Source organism: Cyrtonyx montezumae, unplaced genomic scaffold (assembly GCF_038088225.1).
Source record: "Cyrtonyx montezumae isolate F1298 unplaced genomic scaffold, pur_monq_1.0 scaffold_3, whole genome shotgun sequence".
In the NCBI taxonomy this organism is placed as follows: domain Eukaryota; kingdom Metazoa; phylum Chordata; class Aves; order Galliformes; family Odontophoridae; genus Cyrtonyx; species Cyrtonyx montezumae.
The window spans coordinates 30,563,967-30,582,507 of NW_027072034.1; the positions used below are offsets into that span (position 1 = coordinate 30,563,967).

The 18,541-nt window shown below is 43.4% G+C and overlaps 1 protein-coding gene and 1 long non-coding RNA gene across 7 annotated transcripts in view; one reads left to right on the forward strand and one right to left on the reverse strand.

Moving 5' to 3' along the window:
• Nucleotides 1-18,541, reverse strand: part of LIMS1 (LIM zinc finger domain containing 1) — a 62,709-nt gene that overhangs the window by 17,566 nt on the left and 26,602 nt on the right. For 2 of the 6 annotated variants that reach the window (XR_010622478.1, XM_065741081.1), the window contains exon 1: nt 594-887. The exons of 2 other annotated variants lie outside the window; for them this stretch is intronic. Coding sequence is in view for 3 of the 4 variants with exons in the window: in XM_065741081.1 (XP_065597153.1) it covers nt 594-775 (182 nt within the window). In the remaining variant the exon portion in view is untranslated. Of the gene's footprint in view, nt 1-593; nt 888-18,541 lie in introns of those variants that run through there. 2 more of the 6 variants (XM_065741082.1, XM_065741085.1) reach the window with 2 other exon arrangements.
• LOC136051592 (uncharacterized) lies at nt 1,091-13,024 on the forward strand. Its single transcript, XR_010622479.1, has 2 exons — nt 1,091-1,200; nt 11,249-13,024. It is a non-coding gene; the product is annotated as an uncharacterized LOC136051592 (long non-coding RNA).

Below are 18,541 nucleotides of genomic sequence, written 5' to 3' on the forward strand. Positions count from 1 at the left end.
CATATGTTTCCTCTAAGGGGAAAAAAGCTGGACGCTTCACCCATCCTCCTAGTTTATCTGAATGAGCAGTAATCACAACATAAACCATGAACCTCACCATCACTTCAACAGTTCCTGAGTACTGAGGATGTTAAGCTTCTAAGTAATTTAATGCCAAGTGCTGTCAGAGAGAAAACATAATCCAAGTAAAAACACAAAACAGTTTGAAAGCTAACAAAAGCATCAAGCTTTCCTCCTCAATGTGAAAGCATTTATTTGCTCTGATTTGAAACACACGTATGTAAAAACAGTGATACATGTGAAACAGTCTATACATTTGCCCAAAAGAAGCTAACAATCCGATGTCAGAGACTACTTGCCAAATGCCAACCGTTTCACCACCTGATAAAAACTTCTGACGCAATACTGATTAAATTCACAGCACCAGCTCAAATTTTAGTTGACGATTACAACTGGCAACGCATCAGACACAGAACTGCGGTAAAGGCTGCCTTAGAGAATGGCTTACAGAGCCCAGATGGTAAAAAACACAGAGGCGGTATGCCAATAATGTCACTGCGGTGACAGCCCAAAGCTGAACAGCGCGGACTTACAATTTTGCGTAAAAGTCACAAAACTCTTTGTAGAGTTTAATGTCACTGTGCCTACGCTGCAGTTTCGATACAGGTTTCTCGCCTTCGCTTCCCGCCGAGTTGTAGGCATCATGAGTGACCCTGTGAGCGATCTCCTCATCCTCCGGGATCGCGTAGGGGTAACCTCTGCGCTGGAAGTCCATGTTCCTCTAGCTGCTTTCGCAGATATATATTCTGTGCTTATATTGTGAAGAAGCTGGAGGCAAAGGCAGCAGAACAATGTGCCGGGCTCCCCCTTGTTCCCAAATGAAGTGACTTTCTGCGGCTCTGTGTCTTTGAGCCAGAGCTACCCAGCACCCTGCCAGAGCTTCAAGTTAAAAGCTGGGCTGCAGAGAAGCACATTCCAGCACCGGGCTGTCATGCAAACCCAGATGCCGGAAAGGGGCTTTGCTGCTGGCTGCTGATGGAGAAATCTTCTCGGGCCTGGAGAGCTGTTTCGTGAGCAACCTATGCAACACGTTCTCTTGCAAACTTGTCCACAGCTCCTGTCTGCTGAGGGGATGGAGGTGGATTCCAACAATGCTTTGTCATGGGCTAACCAGCACGAAGAGGAGGCTTCTGTCATTAGGTAAATATTGTTTCAATGCTTGGGCATATTAATTACACTGTAAAAACGGCCCTTAATGTTCCACTTATGTTTTCTAAGTCATAAATGATGCATTTATCTATAGGCATCTTCCTTCTTGTCAGCATTTCAGAAAAAGCATAGATACAGCAGGACAGTTTGTTTTCTGTGCCTCACAGGCTGTTAACTGAAGTGCCAAGCATACTATAATAGATGAAGGACCTGAAATGGAGCTTGATTTTCAGCACTGTGCAGTGCTTAGAACAATTACCTAACACAAGGATGCTCCATAGATTTGAACGCTGAAATAATTTACTGTGGCTAACAGGAAAGCAAGAAAGCAAGACTAGGAAGAAAGAAGCAAGAGTGAAAATTAATCATTCCTTCACCATAGAAAGCCTTCCCAGTGTTGCAATTATTTTATTATAATCCCTTCAAAAATCTGTTGTGCACTGCTTACTGGCAAAGGTATCACCAGCTGCAGGTTTGCCCTCCTTCAGGCTCCACCTTGCTTGGGACAGGCAGCTTCCAGGAACATGTAATGTCAAACAAAACCAAAAAGGGCTTCTGGAAAACAGTCCTGCGTCCTTTTGCATGAAATGGACACAGCCTTGTTAGTAATCAATCAGGCAGCACAGCCATATGCATTTTGTGCTTGTGACACACAGCATCTTGGTATCCAGAGAATTTGTTGGTGTAAGAGGGAGCATGAGAAAGTGAAGGAGAGCCGGAAGAAGGCTAGAGGGAACAAGCAGAGAAATCCAAAATAGAAGATAATAAAGGACACATCAGAAATCCCAGTCTAGGCTACTACTTGTTCATGTGCTTCCAGCACCTAAAAAATTTAAAAAATTAACTTCACCCTCAAGCACGCTCTGGACCACACATCTCAGCACTGCTGGAGTGGCCAAGTGAGTGCCCAGCAGAGGACACGCTGCTCTCAGCACAAACATGGGCTCACACATCGCTGTCTTCCCATAGCCTGGCCAATGCACTACTACAGATTTTCTGCTGCAAAGCAAAAGCAAACAGGACAGGCTTCAGGAATGGGTTTGGCCAGCTGTCTTCCTTTTAACTGTCCTTGGTGACTCGCAAGCAAGCTGCTCCTATGTGCCACAAACATTGTGGTGGGTGGGGCCAAGGCAGCATGACCTGTGTATTTACCCACCTGCAGGTCTGATTATCTAGAAAGCCACAGGTTATAACAGGCCAAGGAGGCTGGAGCTCAAGCCCTATATTTATTTGCTCTGGGGTAAGCTCTAGACAAAGCAGTGCTTGGGTTATAGCTGTAGGTCATGATGACCTTGCTGGAAAACTGCTGTAGGAAGCAGTGCTGGAGAGAAAGGCTTCCTCCTCCTGCTGTAGCACCCATGTCTTATGTGCTCACCAAGTTTCCTGCTGGCACAAGCAGCTTTGTTCTGCAGTCCTCTGGCACTGCTGCCTGTGGAGTTAACTCCTGACTCCTTCTCCATGAGGGAAGAAAGAAGCTTGCCAGCAGTTAAAAAAGGGCCTTCCTGCTACCAAAATAAAACAGTTTCTGCTAGGATGGCCTGGTAATCCAAAAACGCAGAGTAGCTGCCCATCTTTCTCTCTTTTTTTTTTCTTTTGTGTGTGTGTTGCTTCGCTGCTATGATCTACACCAGGCTGACAAAATTCCTTTGTATCTTTACCAGTAAATCAGGGTAACCATGAGATGCCATGGACCATGAAGTGAGGAGTCACTGGGCCAGGGGTGGATCAAGACCTACCTGCCTTGGTAGGGAGAGCAAGAAGGCCAGTGTTGAACTGGAGGAGGTAAGCAGGGAGGAAGGTGACAGAGTGGCTCCCATTGGCACACGGAGCTCTTTGCAGAAACCAAAGCTGATGGCTGAGAAGGCAACAAGAGAAAATAGCAGAGAGAGGAGGGGAAGCATACCACTGCTGCTGTGAAAAGTAGCAGTAAAATCAAGCATGCCTGTTTGTGGTCTCTGAGGGAAAACTACTTCTCCACTCCCTCCAGGAAAATCTGCTTTCTTGGGAGAACTTTCCTGGCTGCCCACTGGTGCCCATGGACAGGGACTCTTACAGAGAAGGCTGGGAGGCTGTGAGCCCTGACGAGTGCCTTGCTCCGTTCCCCAAATAGATGTGCTCAGCAGTCACTGCTCCAAACAAGGTGCTTGGCAAAGGCAGCTGCCGCTTGGCGGTCTGCCCGGTGCCCCGAAATAACGCTGCTGGCTGAGAGCAAACCTGCTGCATCACCACTGCTTTCAGGAAGCCAAGCACCCCATTGCGATGGATAAGCAATCAGAGCACAGCCCTCCCCTTCCCAGAGAGGTAGGGGTGATTTCACTTTAACTGTAGCCTGCCAAACGCAGAACAACTAGAGAAGCTTTGCCATAAAATCAGCGTGAATCTGGAACACCACGTGCTGATTTCTGAGCTGATCTTTTAAGTGCTAATTGTTCTTTTATGTGTTCCTTACTGAAACTGAAAACGCTCTTGGGTTCTGCTTGATGCAACTGTCCATCTCTACAAGCTACTTTCTGCACTTAACTGGTCTCCTAAGGCAACTGAAAAAAAGGAGTAAATCTTTTCCATAATAAAGATGTACAGTGTATGTAGGATTTTCACATGTGCCCAGCACTGCTCTGCTTCTGTTGAAAAGGATGGAAACCACTGCAATAAAAACCAGGTGAATTCCAAGCGCTCCTAAAAGTTTCATCACTTAGCATTAGCCACAGAAAGCATGATCAAGCTTCTGTGGTGGGAGCTTAAGCAGGGCAAACAAAAAGACAACTCTAGCTGTTGCAGATACTTCAATATAAACATATTCCAGTATAAACATGTCCAAAATATGCTTTGGTCTCTGCAAGCAGAGAAGGTTCACATTCCATCCCTTCATAAGGAAATGAACACAACTGGAACAATCAGGTATGCAGCACCTTCCCACACAGCTCTTTTCATCAGCCATGCAAGCGCAGTGAGAAATCAGTCTCTAACATGGTTAGTAGAAAGGGAGAACAATATTTAGTTGTAGTAACTTTCTGTTGCATGAAATATTAAAAAACAAACAAACAAAAAAACCCCAACAACCCTACAGTATTGTCTTCCTGCTAATTGAAAACATTACCAAATGAAGCCATGCTTGGTGTAAAATGATTTCTTATGAGTACAGATATTTGATCCTCTTTAAAAGGGCCATTTATTCCTCTGCTACTATTTTTGCATCTTATACAGAGATGAAAAACAAAACAACAAAAAGGCCAAGTGTCACACAGGTGCTCTAGAAAATGAGTGCTACAAGAGACATGGCATCCTATCAGTTATTCTTAACATCTCCATATACTCCTCCAGTGTAGTTACCTGTATGCATACATTGCCTGGTCTAAATGTACTGTGCTCAAACTCTTCCAACTCAATAAATTTTAAAGATGCATTTACACCACTGCATTCCATATAACGTCATTTCTATCCTCTTGCCTAATAAAAGAATAATAAAAAAGGTCAGCTACTGACTGTTAGGGATCGCACATCTAACTTCTCAAAGAGAATCACTCTAAAATGAATTTTCAACAACAAGGAGCCAGTATCAGGCCCACTAAGCTTTAAAGAATATTTCTGTTTGGATGTAAAAGCTGTGAACTTCGCAACACCAACTTCATTTACTTCTAACATTTGAAAGCGTTTGGGCAGCATAACATTTGAACCTTTGGAAATCAAAACAGTAGAAAGCAAAGTGAAGGAGAATTGAGTGCAGTCAGACAATTGCGAGCAAATTTCAACTAAGTTATGTGTTAACTTAAGTTACTCCTCATCCCTTGCTTAAGGAACAAATTTCAAGTTCAAATACATGAAAATGAAAAAAGTTGATCTTTCTATCTTCCGACATTTCAAATCTTAGGAAATCTTCTCTCAAGAATAACATTTTCCTAGCATTAATATTCAGTTAATGTCACTCGCTGCCGAAATTCATTACAAATCCATCCCTGAATGATTCATGTAAAGGCAGAGATATCAGCCTTTGCTCCTGCCTTCACTGTCCTCCTGCACCAGCTGGAAGCAGTGTTTTTACAAAACAAGCCCTCTGACCTGAACAGCTCACCCAGGAGCTATAATTAATTCCTTGACTAAACGTAACACTCAGCCTGCCAGGAAAGACTTCCACAATGTCCACAATGTTCCTTATAGGGCTGAAATGACAGTCAGCAGCAGACTTTTTGGCTGTAAATGACATTCTTATTATAGCAATGTCTCCACTGGAGACAGCATGCTAAGGACTGACCTTCAATTTTTTCACCTTCACTAAGTCTGTTTTTCTAGTCTCAGGCTTATAATGATGAAGTTTTTCACCTCCTGAATTAAACAACTTGTTTGGGGCAGAAGGCAGTACATGGTAAAGGAAATGGCTTTTCAGCTGTTCCTCTTCTAATTCTCTTCACACACATACAAATTAAATTGCAATTGTGAGTCATTCTGGAGTTTGGTTTCCTATTTTTTTCTTCACATTCTCACTGCAGTATCACCCAGCTTTAAAAACAGTAGGAGGGAAGGCAGCTAAGCCATCTGCATTTATTACAGCAAAATTAAGCACTGGCACTAATATTCAGCAGCTGAAAGAGAATAATCAGATGCAATCGGCATTCTTAAGTGTTGTGCATGAGTAATATGTTGAGAAATAAAGCTAATCCAAAATAGCAGCACCTTTATCGTCCATTATGATGGTCATTTGTTTTGCATAACACAAAGCAAGGGTCTTCATCCTGTATTTTGTTAACTATTTAGTAAGGGTAGCAGACATTTCAAATAAACACAAAGAAATTCCAGTAACAGTTACTGAAAAGCAACACTTGCCAAGCATTTTCCAATCCAAAGGCTTTGGTAACTATTGCAAGTTTTTTTAAATCAAATTTTCACCCCAACAATTGACTGATCCTGAGTGGGTGAAGCAGGAGTGAATGAATCCAACGTATGCTTGTGATACCAGAAGCAAGCTCATGAGGAAAAATGGAAGAAGTTCACATTTGCCAGGATTATCTAAGGGAGCAGAGCCTGGGTTCGCTGGGTAACTTGCTTGGTGGAATAGAAGGGAACAGGGAGAGCAGCCTTTGATTTGAAGGCTGACAAACCTCCCCTTTGCTACATGACATGGAAGGTATGTGTATAGTGTGAGGATTAGCTTATGAAGGGAATGCTGTTTAAAAGTAAGCAACTGCTTGTACACTTCAGGCAAAATTCCTAACTTGCAGCCAGGTCACTACTGGAGCTATCCCAAGGCTGCAGTGCTGGCATGCACTTTTTGAAAAGAAGATGACATGTAAGGAACAGCTTATAAGAGATACTAGAAACATAATATATGCTTCAGGCTTTGAAGCCATCAAGAAGGAACATACAAAACAAAATACCAAAAGCCAGACTTCAGGTGAGACAGAAAGCTTGAAATACAAACTTTCCATACTGAACAAGAACAGAACAAGCAAGGGCAGTTTTAAGTCATTACTCCAAGTGGGTAATATTTTTCTAATAGCTGCACAGAAACAGAGTTTAGCAGGTGTACTGAACTTGGCATCCAGAACTTTATGATCCATGAAGAGCACAGTGTGCATGGACTTTACACACTAGAAAAGACAAATACAGCTCCACATCCACTTCACCTCAATCCATACAGTCCTTGCTGGGAAAACCCGAATCTCTCGGTTCTTTTATTTAAAATAGAGCAGCTGAGAAATGCTGCCAGGTATCACTGGCTTTCTGCCAATTTGTTACTTTCTTTTCAATTTTATGAGGCTAAAAGCTTTTAATTAATTTTATTCTAGCTCTGTCACGACCAGAACAGACAGAAAAAGCAGCAAAGTTACAGGGAAATAATAGAAAAATCATCAAATAAGTCCCTTCTGTTGGGGAAAAAAGCTCCTGTCAACATTACAATGCTTTACCTTCTTCATATGTAAGGGTGAATCCCAGAGTGACATGCAGTCTTGTGGCACACCTGAGTTGTGTCATCCAAAACCACTGAACACAGGGCATAATGTGTGAAACCATCACAAAACACAGTCAAAAAACTACCTAAAACCACAACTTTCTACAAAGATGGCAGATAGAAAGATGAAAACTGACTAATGCCTACACCTCCTATGACAAAACGAGTGAAGAAAAAATGAAAAATGTGCACTATAGCACTGGACAATGCACAACAAAATTCAATGCATCACTTGCATTTGTGAAGCACCTTGAGATTCCCGGCTGCCAGGTGAAAGTAGAGGAGCTACGAGGTGGGAAAAGCATCAGAGAATGTCACAGAGTGCCTGGGGAGCCCTGGAGCCACTGCTGGCTGTAAGCTGGGATTACCACCTAGGGAAGCCCCATTAAAGGCTCACTCACTCTATCTCCTGCATTCGCACACTGCCAGAGCTGCTCCTGCATCTGGAGCATGTCATGGAACAGCACATGGGTCCCTGGAGGACACCTGTCAGCCTGACATGTGGAACAGCTGAGAGACACAGGAAGAGAAAAACAGGAAGGGAACCCAGTACTGCACCCTTTTCAAGCTTGTTCTCTCCAGTACCTGCACGACGACAATTTAAATAGGTTGTGACATTCCCGTATTAGCTTTCACAATTTAGCTTTCCTCTGAAGGATATTTCCATGTGTAAATTCAGTCCAGTGTGACGGACCACATTCAAAGGAGAACTAAATTATAATGAGGAATAATGAGCGATTATGTTGTATTTTCTGTGAAGAATGTTTGATGTTATCAAAACAGACAAAATCAAAAGCAAAAAGAAAAAGCTCCACAGTTTGTATTTCCCCAGATAACGCTCTGAGAGTAATGATGATCCCTAATTGCTATAAAAACCGAAGCTCAACAACTCAGAGGAAGTCACTGACTGTCACAGTGAGGCAAATGTAAGAGGAGCAGTAGGAGGGCTCAGCTTTCTGTCACGCAGGCAGTTACCTCCGGTTATGTGGAGTCACAGGAGGTGATAGACAGGGTGAGCAAATCAAGTAAAATTGCGTCGGAGTTATTATGCAATCTGAAAGACAAGGGGTGTGTGAGAAGGCCAGAAAAAAAGGGTGTGTTCGGCATGAGCTATTTTAACCCCTAAAGTAATGAAATTTTCGGCACAAATGAAAAGCATGGCCTCTAGTCATTTGGATATCTCACAAATTCTAAGTGTGGCAGTATTAAAATGTAAGCATGAAACACATTTTTGCTGGCTGGAAGTTACTATAATTAATAGCAATAAAAACTCAATGCTGCATTTACACGCGCAAATACTCTCTTCAATTAGAGCATCTAACAGATGAGCCAAAGTGTTTTTTTTTAATCAGGAGTTTCAAAGAATCTGATTCAAATTGATATTTTGAGCTCCTAACTGTATTACTCCAGCAGAATTTCTAACCATTGCAGTGATGAACTGCATTTTTTTTTTGTGACTATTTTTAAGCTCTTGCTGATTTAAAAAAATTGGTCTTTTTTTCTTCTGTTTCTCTTATGGTTGTCTTTATTTAGTTATGTATGTATATATGTATTTATATATGCGTGTATTTATTTATTTATTTCAGTTATTTTACCATTGTACTGAATTATTGCTGCTTTACTCGCTAATGCTTGCACTTGAGGAAGCAGAATGATACAATCATTAAGGTTGGAAAAGACCTATCATATCATCTAGTCCACCGTGCTCACTGACCACGTCCCTCAGTGCCACATCCACACGGTTCTTGAACACCCTGGGCAGCCTGTGCCACTGCCTCACCACTCCTGAGAAGAAATGCACCTGAACCTCTCCTGGTGCAACTTAAGCTCACCACCTCACACCCTATTGCTGTTACCTGAGAGAAGAGGCTGACCCCCACTATGCCACCACCTCCTTTCATGTCACTGTAGAGACCCATAAGGTCTCCCCTGAGACTTACCCTCTCCAGACTAAACAATCTCACTTCTCTCAGCTGCTCCCCATACGGCTTGTGCTCTAGACCCTTCACAGCTTCGTTGTCCTTCTCTGGACACTCTCCAGGGCCTCAGTGTCTTTCTTGTAGTGATGGGCTCAGAACTGAATACAGTATTCAAAGTGTGGCCTTACCAGAGTTGAGGACAATCACTTCTCTGCTCCTAGTGGCAACACTATTCCTGATATAAGCCAGGTTGCCATTGGCCTTCTTGGCCACCTGGGCACACTGCTGGCTCATGTTCAGCTGGCTGTCAACTAACACCCCCCAGCCCTTCTCCTCTGCACAGCATTCCAGCCACTCTGCCCCAAGCCTGTAGTAATGCATGGGGCTGTTGGGACCAAAATGCAAGACCCAGCACTGGGTCTTGTTGAACTTCATCCAACTGGTCTCAACTCACGGATCCAAGCTGTCCAGACTGCTCTGAAGGGCCTTCCTAACCCCAGGCAGACTAATGCTTCCACTTAACTTGGTGTAATCTGCAAACTCACTGAAAGTGCACTCAATCCCCTTGTCCAGATCAAAAATAAAAATATGAAACTGGACCAGCCCCGATACCAACCCCAGGGAAATATCACTTGTGACTGATCAACATCTGCATTTAACTTCATTCACCACTGCTCTCTGGGTTCAGCCCTCCAGTCAATTCTTTACTACACCACATCTACCTACAGAAAGAGGTTAAGTATATGTTAACATCCGTGACGCTGTTAAGAAATATTGTCATTGCAAATTAAATTTAAGAAGGCTTCCAGTTACAGATCTGTTCTTTCTGACTTCAGAGACTTTGGGCAGGATGTATGGCTGAAACACCTGCACCTATTTGCCGTCTACTACATGTAGGCTCTTCATGGCAGGCTGAGGAGACCTGTGATCTTGCACAACTCCTGGAATCTCAAAAGCCAAGGGAGACACTCGGCCCTACCACACTGCCATTGTCTGGGAGGACAGGGTGTATTTATGTATTTCTTTTTATATTCACCTACGAGCTTTGCAGCACAGAGTCTATCCCCCGAAGGCTGAGTGGGGTGTAAGAATGCACTTATGTATTTCATTTCATCTCCAAGGGAGTCTTTGTGCATGAAATTTTGGGGCACATCCACACGCCTGAAGCCAGTGTGTGCAGGCAGGCAGGAGGCTGAACGGTCTCAGCAGGAAATCGGGGTTGCCAATTCAGAAACAGCAGCCTACTCGCACAGATGTACCCATCAGCTTCAGCACCAGAGCATGAAGAGGCAGAAACTTCAAAGCTGTTGATTTGGAAATATCTACTGAGCTTTCCGCACAGGAGAACAGAGCAGTGAACTGCTTGGGTAACTAACAGTCACTGAGTGAAGCTTGACAATGATTATTTGCAGCTAATGCTGAAGTTCACTGTTTGGTAAGAACACGAGACCAAGCTCTTCAAAAGTCATTTACATTTTTAATTGCATTTTATCAAACTCATTTTAAGTATTAAAAAGAAAATTGCCCCTGCTTTTCCCAATGCCTTGAATTTCATATCAGAAAACAGTATCATTTTTCTCAGAGGAATCACTATATGTATTACAAAGAGCATGAGAAAAAAGCGAGCATGCTGCTACTGTTAAGTGACTCCTAATGATTAATCATAAATGTATGCTTACAATTTCCTTTGCATCCTGTGCGCTGAGAAAAGCAAGAAAGAGTAGATCAGAACAGTTAGGTGATTTTTTAAACACCATTTCTAAAGACAGTGAGATTTATCATTGATGTTATTTTTTATTTTAATCCACCAAGTCAATATAGCTGAAATAGAACAAGTCTTTCCCTTCATTGTGAAAATGTATCAATAATAACAGTAAAAAGCAGCTGATTTCCCAGCTTGCAGGCACTCCAGTAAGTGCTGTGTCTGTTCCATCCCTCAGGGATGCACCCTGCCCTACCTCACTGAGTTGGGAGCTTGCTGTTAATGGCTGCAAGTAGCTTCCCTGGAAACGGCCTCGCTCTCCTCCACTGGGCTGACTGGAGCACCCCAGCCCCCTCGGGCCCTATAACAGATGACACTGCACAAGTGCCCCTCGAGGTGATCTGGCACCTATGCCATGCTCTGTTCAGCACATGGCTGAACAGACTCTGTGAAGTGTAAAAATCTGTTTTTCAGCTTTTAATGTAAACTACAGAACTTAATGGTAAGAGCCCAACTATACTGCCATGGTCCTTCCTGGAAAAGGCTGGGGGAAATGTGCTTAGAGACTGAGTCATCATGAACTAAATAGCAGATCCAAGAGACAATGATGGGGTCAAACCTTTGGCTGAAGCGATACGAATGGACACAGATGCAGAAGCTGAGGATCAGTTTCCTGTTATGGAGTTCAGAATCCCGCAGCACACAACCTATCACAAAGTTATGTCGACACGAGAAACTATTTTTATGCTGTAAAGAAAACTGTTTCAAGAAACTTTGGGTCCTGGAAATGTAGTATATACATAAGCACTGTAAATGTTCAGGTGATTGAGCACGTTGCCCAGAGCAACAGCACAGCGCCGTAAGAATGGGAAACCCTAAGGAAATGACCAAGTCAAGTACTTTTTGGCCTAAGATTAGAAAAATACAGTGGTTTAACTGAGAAAGAAACTTATAGTACTCTGCTCCTGAGGGCCAATATTATGTAGAACATCTGGATTCATGTTCACACAATATTCAAAGGAGCTAGAACAAAGAGCTGCAGGGAGAAAATACAGGAGGGCATGACAAAACCAAGGAGGATGGCAAGCTATATTTAGCAGACATGAAAGAAACCTCTTGTTTTTCTTGTGGACTCTAAATACTCCTAAAACATGTGCTAAGGACAGGTGTCTTAGTGTCACTGGGGAGGGAGGAGAACATGACAAAAGCCAGAGGTTTCCAGTACTAGAAAATTAAAGGACTTTTTCTCTTCACTAGATTGCTCCTTGCCCTGTTGTTATGGCATCATATTATAGTTACAATATCACAGCCTTTTGTCAAGGAGAATGCACAGAAATCATAAAATAAGGCCACCTGGCAATACGGACCGAAATATAACAAAATGGGTTAGAAGGGAGTAAGGTCTATTTTGACTAAGCACCCACTGCTCAAGATAGCAACAGGGACACAAGGAGCACCATCCTCTGCAAGCACCCTGCCCCAATCTGATTCACTAGTGCCCCGATTTGCCGCTTCCTCTGCTTGCATTTTATTTTGTAAGATCAATCCTTGCCTCGTATTTCTTGTCTCAAACCGGAAGAGGCTCAGGAAAGGATCAAACCACTCAGATTTATACTGGTGCAGGCAACCCAACCCCGCCCACAAGTGGTTCCCACCTTTGCGTGCTCAGAGCAGGCTGCTGTAAGTAAGAGAAACACCATGGCTTATTTTCATATATAAGCTGTAAAAAGCAGTTTTCACTTCTCTAACAAGATACATTCTTCCTCACAGCTAGTGTTGCATAAAAGAAACTAAACACAATATAGCCAAGGGTCTGTGCGGTCTTTATCTAGTAAATGTGATTATTCTATAATCAAATGAGTACATTATCAATGCTATTAAAAGCCCATCTAAGAAATCCATTTAGAATTAATACTCAAAATAGACGTTGAGCAAACACATTGGGATAAAGGATAAACCCCCAAATCTGAATGCCAGTCCTTCTGGAACTGCTAACTAGGGTAACGAAAGTGCAGTAACAAAACCCATGTGAGTGACACACTCCTCCAATGCGATGCACAAATATCCACAATGAAAAATAATCTAAAAATAAAACCAAAGAAAGTGCACTGGGGCATAGGAAGTGCTTCCTCTCCACCGATGCTTCTGTTAGCATTTACATAAGAATCTTTTCCGGGGAGCTTGGCGTGGAAACAGATTGTTTTTACGCTAAGCACATTGAGAAAAAATAAACTCAGCATTTTTACGTTTTGCATGTGTATCTGCGTTTGCTCACATTACGCACAATCCCTTTCTCCTTCTGCTCCGAGCAGAAGCTCTTAGCAAACCCCACACAGGCTCAGGAGGCCATAGCATCAAGACAGCCCCAGCCACCAACTGCTGGTTGCCCTCCCTCCCTACAGCTGGGCCCAGTGGCTGCACTCTGCATCTTCAGCCCCATCCATGAGGAACGCCTCTGTGGGCTGGTGGGCACCCTGACCTTCCCTGGTACCTGGGGTGCCCAAGCTCCCCTTGCTTTAGATGGCAAAAAAACCCAACCCTAAACCAGCAAAGCTACAATGCTGTGGGAATTTGCTGGCTTGTAAGCACCAGCTGGCAGCGACCCATGCCATGCGTGGAAGGCAGTCACGCTGCCACAAGGTCCTCACATGGTTCCTACATCCCTCCTGCAACATTCCCCAGAGCTTCAGGACTGCCCACGTGTAGTGCAGCCCCGGCCCTGCCCCTGGTTCCACACTCACCTCAGCTTCTCCTCCTGCGACACAGGCAGCCCCACGCTATCCGGGCGATCCCGTCTCCTCCTGTACAGACCTGACTGTGACAGCTCCTTCAGCTGCAGGGCTGTCATATTTCTCTACCTAGAGCTTTTGTGTTGTTATTGGGGGGGTGTTTTGGCTTTGGGTTGTCTTCCTCCCCTCCAGATGAGCCTGCTTGCCAAGACGCCCGGAGAGAAGAGGCTCGGCGTCTGCACACCTGCGCTGCTGGAGCCGTGAACCTCTGCAGGCAGGCAGCAGCCGCCTCTGGCTTCCTGTTCCTCATAGGTACACACCCTCCTGCAGGGCACCACGTTTCCTTTATCGCTCGATCACACCTCGGGGATGGCTGCCACAGGCTGCCCGCTGCCCCGCCGCTTTGCTTGCATTGCGGCAGCAGTGCTCCGGTGTGTGTGGTGCACAGCCCAGCCAGCACCGAGCAAAAAAGAGGAAAAAAACGAAAATCCACAGGGCCTTAAGGTGCTAGGAACTCTTTCCCTGCTGTAATTTACAACACAAAGAAACTTATTAGCGCTATAAAAAAGTCGAGCTACTCAAGCCTGTAAGCAAACTCTTATATGGAGATTCAACTAGCAAACTGCAAAAAGGTCACTTCAGGAATCAGCACTGAAATACTCTTCTGGAAGCACAGCAACACTGTGCTGGGCGGACAATGACCTTCCCACCCCCCCCCCCCCCACCTAATCTCAGCTACCAGAGCACAACCCCCCTGTCTTCTGTTGCATTCTGCAGTGATGGAGCATCCTGCGTCCTTTGCAAAGCAGGAATGAAACTGCTGAAGGCTTCCTGTGGGACAGGAAGGTGGCCAGCAGAGATCCGCAAGCTGTGTGTCTCCTCTCAATTAGTAATGGAAATCTGCATTTGAGCGGGAAAGCCGCTTTCAAAAAAAGCTTATTGCTACTGATAAAACATTCATGCTGCTTTGATTTTATTCATGGCACAAACAAACCCTGAATTCACAGTTCTCACTTCTCTGATGTGAAAGGTTGGGGTTTTTTTGAAAGAATTCACGTGTAATAAAAGCAGAGAAACCTAACACTTTGTCTAGGGAAAGGAAACAATCTATTTGGTGTGAATTTCAAAGATTATTGTTAAAAGTGTTTACTTTGTAGTGGAATACATACAAGAGAGCATTATTGTAACCCTTGTAGGAGAGGGAAGTGTAAAGCATGTACTGATAAGCAAGCCCCTTGCTATCAGTTTTGTCAAGACTTCCAGACAGAACACAAGCACAGTAATTGTGTATAATATTAGGAACGTCCTTCAGCCCAGAGTGTCATCAAAACATAATCTAAAACATCGCATGATGGAAAAAGAGAAATGACTGTGGAATCGCATAACATGCCAAACTGATGATGGTTGGAGACTCGGAGTGATTTATATGATGTTCAAAGGCTGCACACATTGAAACGTCAACAAGAGCTGTCCTCAGGAAAATGAGAGAGGCTGGTTGCAATATCTGCCTAAACATGCTGCATTCCAGATTCAAACAGAGTACTTCAAATCATTTCTCAGTGCACAATAGGATGAGCTGAGTTAAATGATGGCTCCCTGCAGTCAGTCTGAGTCAGTGCAACCTGAATGGTGGGACAGCTCAGGACTGAGGCGGCAGATGCCCAAGGCACAGCAATGTGTACTCATTATCCACTGGTTTCACTGTGCTTTAAGTACCAATGAAGCAATGATACCACTTTTTCCAAACCATTTTAGTCAACAACAATCTAAAAGTAGATTTTTCTTCATGGAAAAGCTCTTCATAAGCTAATAAAACTGAAATATTACTTATAAATTTGATCATAAAATTTTATTGACCGCAACAGCAGTCTCTTAGGTATGCTTTTGTATTATGATATAAACCCATCAAAAATCAACAGAACTGCTCTTTACAGAGCTGCTTGGGAACAAATCTGCCTCAATCTAAAGCAAGGCAAGATGGTTGTTTTTTAAAACAGAGCTGGCTGTCAACTGACTCTGAAGCACGCATCTTTCATTGGCTAATTCAGCGCACCTCAATGGGGGTGGAAGCTGCTTTAGAAAAGACTTCTTGGAGACAAGAGGAGAAGTTTGCAGACAAGCTATCTATTAGGAAGAAATCCCAGCAGGACTCTTTTTCTGCCCAGTGGGATCCTCATGAGAGAGGAGGCTTCAAGTCTGGAGTTACTCAAATGCGAAGTTCCATCCCAAACATGCACTGTAAGGATGGTTTCCAGTGAGGTGTTGGAGAATGCAAATTCCTTTTGTCCTCTAAGTTGCTGAAAGGTTTCCCAAAAGCAACTCAGCTGGAGCCAGCTCTGCAGGAAGAATTCCCCAGGCAAGTGCTTACTGCCCCCCTTCCTTCTCCAACCTTCCAGCCTCTCTACCTTCTGTTTATAATTCTGTTCTAAGAGATTACATTCTCACATTCCTCCCGCATAGGATGGGGCTACTTGGATCTTTCACATTCCAGGGGAATTTTTGAGGACCAGCCAAGTTACCACCACTCACTCCTCTTGATACTGGCAGCACGTCACCTCCTTTTAAGTCCTGTACTTTGAAGATTCATCCTTCAGTTTTCAGTGCATGCTTCTTTGCTCATGCAACTGACTTTCCTCCAAAGAAAAAGTTCTGCTTACAGTCTGGTTGATAAGCACCACACTATCAATGTTTTGTTAAAGGGAAATATTCACCTGAGTCTAAGTAGCAAAAGACAGAACCTACATAGAAATGACACAGTCCTTCATCCATCCCATATTATGTGGTAAAAGGGTCACGCTCGAGTTTTCACTTAACCCTTACAAAGCATTTATCTTGATATGCCACATCTGAATGTCACCAATACCTCTTGCTTGAAAAGTGTTTTGCAATTGCTTTTTCTTGCAAGTGTTTAGAAACGGCGCTCAAAATGCTGAAAAAACACTACTGTTTTGGTGGCTGAACTTTGCAATTTTAAAATCATTTAAGACAAGTTAGGACCGGTTTATATTTCACTGTGTTGAAAAGGATAATCTACGATGCTAAAACCCATGCTGTAGATTTAGGAATAACAATAAAAACAAAAAACAAAAACACCAAGTACTTCTAATTCAGCACATTACTTCATGAGTTCTTATTTGTAGAGAATGCACATTAACTACAGGAAATAGGAAAGACAAGGTTTCAGCATTCTCATTCCACAGAGAAGCCTTTATCAACGTTACTGATCTTTATTTTGCACTCCAGCGGCATATCCTTGCATTTTTAACTTTGAACAGACCACCCAATTTCAACTACATTTAGTTTGAAGCTTTTCAAAGCAACAGAAAAAGCTGCTTACAGGGCAGCACAAAAGGTCAAAAAAAGAAATCTGAACAGCGTTATGAGTATACAAATGCCTCCAGAGCACAAACAGTTAAAAGGCAGCAGCAGTGGGGGTGGAAGGGAGTGCAGATTTCTCCATCCACTTTTCTCCAACATCATTGCTCACCCAGCTTATCACTGGGATGAGTCTCTCAAGAGGGATGTGTCCTGAGTGTTGGTTTTCGGCTGTTTCTCACAAGGTTTGGAAGGAAAACACTCTTCAAAGTCAAGATTAAAAATAAATAAAATAATAACTACTCTCTTTTCCACACTTTTCCTTGGAGAGCCTTCCCTCTGACACAAGGAGCAGCTGTGCTCCTGGTGTGCTGTCCATAGCATATGGCTCTGGGTGCCAAGGAATCCTGCCCCGCGCCTTGGGCCAGTGCTAGAGCAGATAAAGATAAAAGGAAATGAGCAGAGAGAAATCGAGCCACAGATCTAAGTGTTTGAACCTTGAAAAGAAAATTTCAAAGCTTCATGGGAGCCTGAACTGTTGATTCAAGGAGCTAAATAATTGCCTAATTACATGCTTCCTTCCTTGTGTCTAATGGGACTCCAACATCTGTTTGGATGTTTCTTACTCTGCTCCACTTAGCAATCAATCAAGCCTGAAGTATGCATATTTAATGTGTGGATTGCACCAGTTTATCCACTGCAAATCCGTACTGTGGATTCACATCCATACACAGTCAAAAAGTGCAACTGCTGCTATCTGCCAGTAGTTGCTGGGTTTTTTTTTGTTTTGCTTTTTTGTTTTTTAACTCCTTCTATGGCTGCACTTCCCTGCCATAATAAAGTAAAGCAAAAAGCTACATGGTGGTGTTCTCAAGACCCATCCACGCAGGGATTCACTCAATCCAACAAAGCACTTTGGGGTTCTGGGGGGCAGCAGATTGGTGAGGTGAGCACCAATGGGTGCCCATGCTGTGGCCATACTGACAGCACCTTGCCCTCAAGCTTTCAGCAGATGTTATTTCAAGAGTAAAAATATAAAAATCTAAGAGCAAGTGTGGGAAAAAAATCTTCTGTTGCTCTGGACACAAACCAAGTTCTTTTGGCTGTCTCCCCCGGGCTCTGCACCCCATGACCTTCTGCCCAACGAATGCATAAAATGCAGCTGTAAAACACACGTTTGTCTCCAGTGAGCAGAATCCCTCTAGTGAGCAGAATCCCACTTGATGCTCAGCTTTACAATACCTCCCTCTGCTGGGAAAATGCTGCCTTACTGCTCAGTTCCAGTACTCCTCTCTGTAGCCAGGGATAGCTGTGCAAGGATCCAAATATGCTTCACTAATTCAGACAGCCGCCAAGCTGAGAAGAGAAAGGAGTGACCAGAAGATAAAAATGTGGGTTAATATTATTACTAGAATTGCATCAGTTGGTGACCACTGCATGAGTAGGCACGCAAAGAAAATGGGACATAGCATAAACCAGTTTTCCTTGCTGTTTGTGAACAAGCCTCTTAAGAAGAGTGATAATCAAGGTGGAAAGCAGTTGAACTGTTAAGATAGATATGATTACTTATATTGTCGCTGAACTCCATGGGATAAACATGTTCAAAAAACCCCAAAACAGATGAGGAGGTGAGGGTATAAAGCCAGCATGTTCAGAATTTTAATTTTAATTGCTTTTAAAAGCCTCAGACATATGGGAAAACACAGGTAAGGCTCACAGGCAA